General features: G+C 53.9%; 1 protein-coding gene across 1 annotated transcript; it reads right to left on the reverse strand.

Annotated features, from left to right (window-relative positions):
* Nucleotides 1-1896: 1896 nt before the first annotated feature.
* On the reverse strand, nt 1897-10866 carry PTP4A3 (protein tyrosine phosphatase type IVA, member 3). The gene is made up of 5 exons (XM_026842657.1): nt 10257-10866; nt 8488-8580; nt 4294-4424; nt 3560-3634; nt 1897-2871 (listed from the first exon to the last, which is right to left on the reverse strand). The coding sequence occupies exons 1-5, from the start codon at nt 10359-10361 to the stop codon at nt 2754-2756; spliced, it is 522 nt and encodes a 173-aa protein (XP_026698458.1). The 5' UTR covers nt 10362-10866; the 3' UTR covers nt 1897-2753.
* Between the last annotated feature and the right edge of the window lie 6 nt (nt 10867-10872).

Consider the following 10872-nt stretch of genomic DNA (forward strand, 5'->3'; position numbering starts at 1 on the left):
AAAAAAGGAAAAAAAGGAAAAAAGTAGGACAACTAAACCAGCATAGTTTGGGGCTTTTTTTTTTGCAGACTCATAAAACTGAAGATATTAAGATGCTGCTCTGCCAGCCAGAGGTGCTCAGGATTCGGCCACATGGATTGCACGAGGTCAAGGACTGCTCTTACCCTAGAAGCTCCCTATTTTTAAGGTGGTTGGGTTGATGCTACATAAAGCGAAGGAGCACTGCAAAGCCTTTCCCACTCGTGTTCCCCAAAACCAAGCCCACCAAGCTGAGATTTGAGTGTACTCTCATCAGAGCTCAGCACTGAGCAGTTCCACCATCAAACCCTGCATGGAGGAGGCTTAGAGTTCCACTGGCAAAAAGAGGCTGAGCCCCACTGTCCCCATCCTGACCCCAACTCAAAAGCATCATGGCTGAAGCCCCGGGCAACCTATCATCTGCCACATGATGCTCCCATGAGCATGGGTGAGGAAAACATTTCTCCCCCTCTTGCCAGGGCAGAAACATCTCCAAGCCTGCAAAGCAACGATTCCCACTGCTTTATCCTAAACTCTTTACAAGTCATGGCACAGCCTGTTGTGACCGGGGAGCACATGGGACCATGAGGTCTCCTGGCTAAGAGGGAGTGGGGCTGTTCCCGTCCCAATGCCAAGCCACCACCCACTGCCCTCTGGAACGAAGCAGCACCTGTTTTAGCAGCAGGAGGATGCACCCAGCAGGAAGGGGGTGATGATCCACCCATCAGGACTGCTGTGAATACAGGGTCAGGCCTTTTTATGAGCCAAATTTCTCACCCTTCCCAACCAATGCACACCCCTTGAGCATTGCTGCCTTCTCCATGAGACATGGGGCAAGAGAAACTCAAGGGACCGAGGGCTGTCCCACAGTGTGGAGGCTTGGACAGGCCAGAGACGTGCAGTATGACAACTGGAGGGTCCCTACCCCACTCAGCCCCACAGCCCATCCCACGGGATGGCCACCCCTGCCGTGCAGTGGGGCTGGCTCCCATGGGGAGAGGAGCAGTGCTGGAAACGGCTCCAAGCTCCTCCTCTGCCCACACATGGTGACACGAAGCTGTCCCCTACCCTTCTGCAGGTACCAAAGGTGTCTAACCAGCCATCCTCACCGCTTATCCCAAGAGATGAACCCTCTGAAGCAAATCGCTGGAAAAATCTACCTTTTGGAAGGCACACAAACCTTTGGAGATGCCCAACACAGGGCACTGAAGGCATCTCAAGTTGGGCAGCCTAAAACCACGAGATGCTGGATGACTAGCCCTCCTTGCCCCAACAACTGCAATCCTCTCCATCTGAGGCAGCGAGCAGCAGTGAGCCCAGAGGATCCCTGGAGCATCTCTTGGGACACACGTAGGCCCTGGTGACAGTGGATGGCAGTCAGCTGTGACCCAGTGCCAGGGATTGGTCTGGGGGGACACGGGTCACCTCCTGGGCTCCACTGGGCAGCAATGGGAGAAAGAAAGGCCAGAGGACATGCGGAAGACAAACAGTTTAGGGTTTTTTTTAAGTTTTTTTTTCCTTTAATTAGCAAATTTCTTCTTATCCTCATCAAAAGAAAAAAACACCCCCATGCCCCCTACGTGCCCACCCCTCCAGCTGCTGCAAGCATTCAAAGGCAGAAAGTTGAGAGATGTTTAATGTCCCAGCTCAGGGGTAGCTCTGAGTCCACCCCACCAGGGCACGCGCCGGGGGGTTTCGGGGTGCCAGGCGCCGTATTACAGGTGTGGGAAAGGCAGGTGCAAAATTTGGTGATGTGCTCTTGCCAGGAGCACCCAAAATCCCTAGGAAAGCTGCAGCCCAGCCCTTCAGCCAGCAAACGCAGTGGTGGAGGACACAGATGTGCCCTGAGATGCACATTGTGTCCCCAGGGCACCAGAGCTCAGTGACAGGGACATGACAGGAAAGAACCCACCACCCTGTGCATTGAATTTGGAAGCTATAAATAAGAGCACCCCACACTTTGGGGGACCCAGTGCAGACCCTGCACCCTGGCAAAGCTGCGTGCCTCAAAGCCCTGCCATGGTCCCCAGGTTTCATAGCACGCCCCCAACACACCGCATCTGCAGCATCCTGGCTGGCACAGAGGCAAAGGGGAGATGGTGAAGTGGCAGAAGGGCCAGGAGAAAGGGAATGGTGTTAGGGGGACTCAGCTCAGCCCTTCCTGTGGCCACAAGGCCAGCACCAAGCTGTGAGCCCCATTCACCTCTTCCTGCTATCACCATCTCCACCCCAAGGCTACTGCACCATCCCCACCTCCGTCCCCGCTGCTGCAGCCCTTATTTATAGAGAAGAGGTGGGAAAGGGTTTTTCTGGGGGTGCTCCAGCCCTCCTGCTCCCCACCCCTTCTCAGCTGGTACACCCCTGCCTGCATCACCCCAAACCAAGCACCCTTTGCCCATCCCTCTCAGTGCAAGGGGAGGGGAAAGGGAGGACGAGGAAGGTGATGAAGAACCGTCACATGAACTCATTGCCTGCTAATGCCAAGAGTCAAAGGGCAGTGCTGCCTTCTCTCTTCGGGGCTGTGGCTGGAGAGAGCAGCCTTTTTCAGGGGTCTGGCAAGACGACCGTGCTGTGGGTGCTGGAACACGTTGATGGTGCTCCATGTCCCCCCACCCCAGCCCTGGCAGAGGGGCGGCATGTGGGGTGCACGGGGCTGGGCAAGGAGGTGAGGGGGTGGGATGCGTGCGAGTGCCCGGGTGTCTGTGTGCACGGATTTTGGCAAGAGGTCGTTGAGGTTACATGATGCAGCATTTGTTCTTGTGGTTATGAGGGTCCTTAAAACGGAGTCTCTGCTTTGGTCGGTATTTTTCCAAGTACGTCAGCTGCTTGCTGTTGATAGCTCCTCTGCGTTTCCTGTTGAGACAGAGAAGGGCCGGTGCAGTCAGCAGTGTGGCCGAAGACTCCCCCCACCCTGAACCCAACCCCATTGAGGTGCTGAACCCCACCCTGCCTGGAGCAGGAAGGGATTTTGGAGGCTGTGGCTGTGTGCATCCTCCACTGACCCCAGCAGCTCTTCCTGCTCATCCGCCCTGCGTGTCTCAGGGCATGGAGCTGGGGAGAAAACATGTGGGGTGCCTGCCAGAAGCCCCCCAGGGATGCTCCCAGCTGCTGGCCCAGCCTCCTGCAGCCCTGATACAAAGGCACAGGGTGCTCGATGCCAGCCACGCCTGCAACAGGGGAGGTTCAGACTGGACATTAGGAAAAAAAATGTTTCACAGAAAGTGGTCAGAGTGGAATGGGCTGCCCAGGGCGGGGGTGGAGTCACCACCTCTGGGTGTGTTTAAGGGTCGTTCAGATGAGATGCTGGGGGATGTGGTGTAGGGGAGAATGTTATAGAGTTGGGCTGATGGTTGGACTTGATAATCCCAAGGGTCTTTTCCACCCTGAATGATTCTGTGATTCTGTGATCTCCCTTTTCCTCCGCCAAAGGAAAGAAAAGCAACCCCAATGCCCCCCCCAAAAACCGTGACAAGCCAGATCTCTTCATTCCCTCAGAGCGGGGCAGCTTTCTCCCCCAACACAGAAACGCTGCTCAACTTACTGTCGTATGAACTGGATGGCATCTTCATACTTCATCCCGCTCTCAATCAAGGCCAGCGCGACGAGGACGGGAGCGCTGCAAGGCAATGGCAGTGGCTGTCACTCCCCAGGCCATGAAGCCCAGAGGCTGACATCCTGTCCCGGGGCAGGGGACAGGATGGTGGCATCACAGGCACTTATCAGCCGTGGCTTTTAAGCTTGTAATTTCTTGCCATTTGGCTGCAAGCACTGCCCCAAGGAGCATTTTGGGGTAAAACCCCTAGGGCAGGGCTGGCAGCTGTTTGTTGCTCTTCTAATGAGCATTTGGAGGCAAATCTATCGGAAAAGTGGATGGAAATACACATGCAAAACCTGACCCGTGGCAGGGGGAGCAGCAGATGCAGCAGCTCTCAGAAAGTGTCAGCTCCCGGTTGTAGCAGGAAGCATTTTGCAATATTTCTCACTAAGATGAGCTCTTAGCAAAACAGCCGCAGGGCAGTGGCAGCACAGCACCGAGCAGGGTGGGTGTGTCCCCCCCCACCCCGGTGCCCAGGATTTGGCTGTAAGAACTGTGAGGAGAAGCTCAGGCAGCAGAGAGCCCCCCCCCCATCAACACCTATTCCCACTAAGGTTTTACTGCATGCAAAAACCCTGCTCAAAGGGGGACTGGGGAAGGGAGGGAGGAGAGCGGGCATGGTTTTCTCTCTCCTCCCTTCATGGGTGGGGTGGTAGCTGGGGTGCTGGGTTCCCACTTACCGGCCCAGGCCGGCCACGCAGTGCACGGCCACGCAGCAGCCGGGGTCTTCGCAGAACTTGGTCTTCAACAAGTTGAGCCAATCTTCCACTATCTTGCTGGGAGGAGGCGCTCCATCATCGAACGGCCAATCCTGCAAGGCCCAGGGCAAGCAAAAACCACTCTCAAGACACTGGGGAAAAACTCAGGGGATTGCTTTTTACTCAGGGCAATGGTGTTTGGGACCTTGGCAGCGGGGAGGTGGATGCGTGTGCAGGAACAGGGCTCACAGAGCAGCTCTGTGGGGATGTAGGGAGTTTTGTGGCACCATCCAGCATGCAGGAATCCTCTGGCTGCTTTGGCTCAGGGTTTGCAGCTGTACAAATCTAGGTCTGGGGTCCTCCTGTCTCCTAAGGTCAGGTTCAGCCTTCAAGGAGCACCTACAGGATCTGCAACATGGTCCCCATGTCCTCCTGTCTCTGCAGACCAGGGTGGCCATTGCCTGTCCCATTCTGATGACCACACTGAGCTTCAGGGAGATGCAATTCCCATCATCCTCCCCACCAGCTCCCGTTCTAAATCCAGTGCTTGGCAGCACAAAGACACTTTGCAGGAAGTTTGAGCAAAGGTGGCTTGGCAATGGCTGAAATCTCAGGGCCCAATGTGGTGCTGAAATTCAGCTTGGTGCCACACACGGAGGGGAAGGTGAACACACAAGGTTTGAAAAAATGCTCTGGGAACCCCCTAACACAGCCCTAGGGAGACCTGAAGGGAGGGAGGGAGACAGAACCCTCCAAACGGGGCCATTTAAGCAGAATACTTCAGGAAAGGCTCTTAAGGGACCAAAAAAAAAAAAAAAAAAAAAAAAAAAAAGGTCTCAACATCAGAGCTCAGTGATGAAATGGGTGAAATGGGTGCTGCATTAAGCACCCCCCCCCGCCCTGGACTCTGCTATGGGCAAAAAGTGTGTCCCCCCCTTGCCTGTGACTGCTGCAGCCTTTTGGGGAAAGGATGGTCGCTTCCCCATGGGCACTGGCAGCCAGTTGAGGCTGCATGTCTCTCTGAAAATGGTGATTTCTCTCTCAAAATGGATTTGGCAGGAGCATGGCCACTGGCTTTGCAGCAGTGGGAGAGGGACGGGCAGGGGAGCATCCCTTGGAGGGGATGTGGTGTGGTGAGTCCCGGTGGGTGGGAAGCACAGGGCCATAATCCCTGTGCTTGAGGAGTGAGTCACTAAGCTGCTGTGCTGGAGTCATCCTTGGTGTAAGATGGCAAAAGAAGCGGCTTCACTTCGGGGTTTGAACAGGTAATGTGATTGCAGTTGGGTTTTGCTAGGAAAGGAGCACGCTGGGCCTCAGGGTGTCCTAATGCTTGAGCCAGCCCACCCTGCACAGCCTGTTGTGTCCTGCAAGCCCATCCCCTCCCCACGGTGCTCAGAAAGCACCACTTCAGCCATGAGCACAGGGCACTGTGCCTGCACTGGGGGTCACACACCACACCACAAAATCATCAATGCATAGAATGGTCTGAGGTGGAAGGGACCTTCAAACATCATCCAGTCCATCCCCCCTGCCATGGGCAGGGACAACTTTCACTAGATCAGGTTGCTCAGAGCCCCATCCAACATGACCTGGAACACTTCTAATGATGGGGCATCCACAGCTTCTCTGGGCAACCTGTTCCAGACTCTCACCACCCTCATCATAAAAATTTTCTTCCTTAGGTCCGATCTAAACCTACCCTCTTTCAGTTTATAACTGTTACCCTCTGTCTTGTCACTACAGGCCTTGGTAAAAAGTCTTTCACCCTTTCTTATAAGCCCCCTTTCCATATTGAAAGGTTGCAATAACGTCTCCTCAGAACCTTCTCATCTCCAAGCTAAACCACCTCTCCTCTCCCAGCCTTTCTCCACAGCAGAGGTGTTCCAGCTCGCTGACCATTTCCACTGCCTCCCCTGGACAGGGTCGGGTCCTTCTTACACTGGGACCCCAGAGCTGAACACTCTAGGTGGGGTCTCAAGAGAGCAGAGCAGAGGGGGAGAATCTTCTCCCTTCACCTGCTGGCCACACTGCTCTTGATGCAGCCCAGGGTAGTTGGCTTTATGGGCTGCAAGCACACACTGCCAGCCTATGTCCCAGTTTTCACCCACCAGTATTCCCAAGTCCTTCTCCGCAGGGCTGCTCTCAATTTATTCATCACTCAGCCTGTACTGATACTGGGGATTACCCTGACCCATGTGCAGGACCTTGCACTTGGCCTCGTTGAACTTCATGAGGTTTGCATGGGCCCAGCCCTCAGGACCGTCCAGGTCCCTCTGGATGAGATCCTGTCCCTTTAGGGTATCAACTGCACCACTCAGCTTGGTGTCATCTGCCAACTTGCCGAGGGTACACCTGATCCCACTGTCTACATGACTGATGAAGATTAAACACTACTGGTATATCCAATAAGTATATCCATCCTGCAACATACACCTTCCTACAGTGAAAACCACACAGTGTCGGTTCTCTGGCAGGATTTCTGCCCCATCTCTGACCTGCTGGAAGAGCTGACATGCAGATGTCCATGGCACAGGACACTCATGTCTGGCACAACTTGGTAACTGCCATCAGCTTTAGAGATTGCTTGGCATCCCCCGTGGAACACAGAGGAGACAAAAGCAGAGGAGGCACCCAAACCACCCAGGGAGTGTGTCCAGGATGAGACAAATCCTGTGAGGAGCAATTGAAGGAGCTGGGAGTGTTCAGTGTGAGGAGGAGAAGGCCGAGGGGAGACCTCATCACTCTACAGCTCCCTGACAGGACACTGTAGAGAGGCTGGGGCTGGGCTCTGCTCCCAGGGGATCAGGGACAGAACAAGAGGGAACGGCTTTAAACTGCAACAGGGGAGGGTCAGACTGGACATTAGGAAAAAATATTTCACAGAAAGAGTGGTCAGACAGTGGAATGAGTCCCCATCCCCAAAGTGAGATGCTGGGGGATGTGGGGTAGGGGAGGACTTCATGGAGTCGGGCTGAGGGATGGGCTCAATGATCCCAGGGGGCTTTTCCAACCTGAATAATTCTGTGATTCTGTGATCTATCCATAGATACACTGGATATAGATATCTATCTATATGATATACCTTATATATAGTTTCTATATAGTAATAGAGACTTAATATAGAAGCTATATATTTTCTGTAGTGTCTTATATAGTTTATGTATCTAGGATATTGGTACCTCCCTAATCCTAGAGATATATATATATATATATCTTTATAAAGTATGTAGAGAGGTATGTATATCCTAGATATAGAAACTCAGATGGGAGGACTCCAGGCAGAAACAGGGTAGAAGGCAGAATTCGATGTGTAAGCAAGCAGATATGCTATCCTACATAGACTCTATACGTAGGATACAGCTGTCTTTCTCTGTAAGATACATCCTACAGAGACACAGCATCTACACTGAGAGGGATCTGCATCTGGAGGGACAGCGGATCTATTATCTACCCATGTCCCAGAGGATCTAGGATATAGCTCTCATATATAAGGATATACATTATACAGAGAGAGCTACATCGAGAGGACCTAAGCAGAGAGGACCACCCTAGGAGACACAAGGCACTTCCAAACCCTTTTCTAAATAACGAGCCGAGTCTCACTTTCCAGCTGGAGCTGAACTCCCTGGCAGGGCAATCACGCCTGACATCATCTCCAATTACTTATCAGCCAAGATGCAGCCCAGGAAGCTGCCTGCTCGGCCTCCTTGCTTCTTCCTGCTTGCTGCCTCCTCCCTTTCATCCCCCAGAGCTGCACCAGCCAGCTGCTGGAAGAGTAAAAAAACCCAAACTCCCCCCCTCAGCTCCAGCCCCGGATAAGATAATGCTGGGGGGTAATGGGAACCACGCGCATCTTCCACGTGGGATCAGGCGCTCTCATCCCCTGGATACTTTAAAGCCTGAGCGACAGGCAGGGAAGGCAGCTGCCGACTCAACCATATGAGTCACAGTTTCGGGTGCGTGGGCAGCGCTTTCTTTTTTTAAAGCACCAGCCCCATCTCAGCCCAGGGAGAGGGGAGCTTGCCTGCCTCACCCCGAGGAGGATGTTGGGGTTTAAATCCTGCTCCTGGACAAGTGTGATGCTGCTTCGGTCCATCTGACGCACACGGTGTGTAGCAGACCCTGGGGACAGGGGTATTTAAGCAGAGGGGGGGCCGCATCCTGCTGCCTACCTACCATGACAGTGATGCCGTCCTTCTCCAGGGGGGTCTTGTCATATGTCACTTCGCACACTCGCACGACCGTGGTGGCACCATATTTCTTCAGGTCCTGCAGAGGGAAGGAGAAGGAAGGGTTTGAAAAAACCCTGCCAGCTGCAGCCCAGATAACTCCAACACATCCGAGCCCTACTATGACCACACGGACCACTAAGGACCCTAAAACAGCAGCATCCCACATCTCTGGACCCTCAAGCGAAGCCCCTGTGGTCCATCCAGCCTGGGAAGCATGAGATCCCAGAGCACCAAAGCCACGTGGCCACAGGAGGATTTTTACTCTCTTTTAAACTTTTTTTTTTTACTCTTTTATACAATAGGATTTACACTCCTTGGAGTCACGAGTGCTAAAAGGGCCATTTATTTTTAAGCCCTGACAGCCACACCAGCAGGGACTTTACACCCCAGGCAAAGAAACATCCCCAACATGGGCACAAGTCCCCCGAAAGGAGAAATTATTTGTGCCCGGTGAGGTCGCAACTCCTGCTGCAAAAATGCACGGAGATCACTGGCGGGGGGTGTCGTAGCGCATCCTGCCGACTGCGCTCAGCATCTTGCAGATGGCTCAGGGGCTCCTTCTTGACCTCATTGTTGTATCCTGTCATCACTCCAACGTGCTGCAGGCTTGGGTGTGGGACTTGGTCTGCTTCCAGCATGGCTTATCGCTCGCCGCAAGGATTGCTCCCGGATTACATGCCAGCGTACCGGCCCCGTCGAGCACTGTGTGAGATCATCCCCTTCAATGATCCATCTCCTTCGTTCCCCGTGTGCCCCCGCCAGACCGTGGCAAACCCCCACACACTTGGCAGCTTGTCCAAAAATTTCAAAGGCTGGAGGCAAAGGGAATTTCGCCCCCTTCCTACCGGTGCCTTGCACACAGCGTGCAGGGTATGGGGTGGCTGTCCCCACTCTCCTGCAGCTGAGCTGGTGGTGCTCACATGTTTTTTTGGGTGTGGACTGGGCTGGGGGGTGTTTCCTTGAGCTCGGAGGATGCCTCTGATGCCAGCACATTGGACCTCAACGTGGATTAATTCTAGGGCAAAAACCCTTTGCCAGGCTGATGCGCAGCCCCAGGTCCACTCGTGAAGGCAGTGACATCCCAAACCACCTCCCTGCAAAGAGAAGCTGCTTGTGCTGGCTTGACTTGAACCCGCAGGACGTGGTGTTTCCCCCAGGCATTGACAAAAAGAGCAAGTCTTTCGTCTCGGACCATGGACACGCATCCATTAATCCCCCACTAACTCCCAGCTGCTGCCAAGGCTGAGGCAGCGCTCCCAGGCAGGGCAGCATCTCTGGCTCATGCAACACAGAGCCCTCCAACTCCTTGTGCACTGCCTAACACATCCAGGCATTGGAAAGATGCTGGGATATTTGGGAGGAAAAAATCCTAATTGAGGTGCAGGGAGATGCATGCATCCATGCGTATCACTGTAAAGCCCCTCGATGTGATGTGTTGGTGGAGCTGGCAGGGGATGCAACAGCAGTGGGGAAACTTCCATCTCTGCTGTGCCCAAACACCACACTTGGGGTCCTTCAAAACAACCGTCCCAAAAAAATTGTCGGTGATTGTACCCACTGCCCCGGGATGCCCCAGGGAGCTGTGGTACCAAAGAGGATGTGCCACTGCCTCAACCGACACAGGACTGATTCCTGTTGCATCTCAACATCATCTTTTAGCCCCAGAACAGACATCTGTGTGCCAGTCCCCCCCTTCCAGCCTCTCCTCCTTACCTCCAGGAAAGTACTGAGTGTGGCATTGGTGGGGTTGTGGGTGATCAGGAACCTCATGTTTTTGTAGCAGACCTCCACCGGCGCAGGGCGGTTCATCCGGGCCATGGTGGGCTGGGAGGAGGGTGAGGTGGTGTTGACAGTGGTGGGGGAAAAAAAAGCCAAGGAAAGTGTGGTGTGGAGGGGGAAAAAAAAACAACAGCCCCTCTGCGCTTAAAAAATAAAAATAAAACGGGATCGAGAACTCAATATACAGACTTGTGCAAATAATCCCAGCTCCTGGGAGTGCGCCGGCTTCCTCGACACACCGCAAGCCCCCCCGGGGGAAAAAGCCAGATGGGAAAAAATAATATTAATGATAATAATAATAATAATATTAATAATAATAATAATTAAAAAAAAAATCCCTTTGCTGTAGTGTCGGCGTCCTCGGCGTGTGTGTGACGGCGAGCGGCTGCCGCCTCCGGTGCCGCACGCTCCCTGGCTCTCTAGAAAGGCCTCTGCATATGGGGGGTGGTGGTGGCGGGAGGGTGACCCCCGTCACGTTACCCCATCGGGGTATGTGGAGTACTTGGGGGTGGCACGGGGGGCCGGGAGCCTACGGGGCGGGCTGCCGGGG

Source organism: Athene cunicularia (assembly GCF_003259725.1).
Source record: "Athene cunicularia isolate RWA chromosome 2 unlocalized genomic scaffold, athCun1 chr2_part1, whole genome shotgun sequence".
NCBI classification, from domain to species: Eukaryota; Metazoa; Chordata; class Aves; order Strigiformes; family Strigidae; genus Athene; species Athene cunicularia.

What these genes read in the sequence shown, in the direction of transcription:
- PTP4A3 (XM_026842657.1), bottom strand. Translation starts at nt 10,361, where the DNA reads ATGGCCCGGATGAACCGCCCTGCGCCGGTGGAGGTCTGCTACAAAAAC. An exon ending in CACTCAGTACTTTCCTGGAG is followed by an intron (nt 8,581 to 10,256) that starts GTAAGGAGGAGA and finishes TTCCCTCTGCAG; the next exon opens with GACCTGAAGAAATATGGTGC. An exon ending in GCCATCCAGTTCATACGACA is followed by an intron (nt 2,872 to 3,559) that starts GTAAGTTGAGCA and finishes CTGTCTCAACAG; the next exon opens with GAAACGCAGAGGAGCTATCA.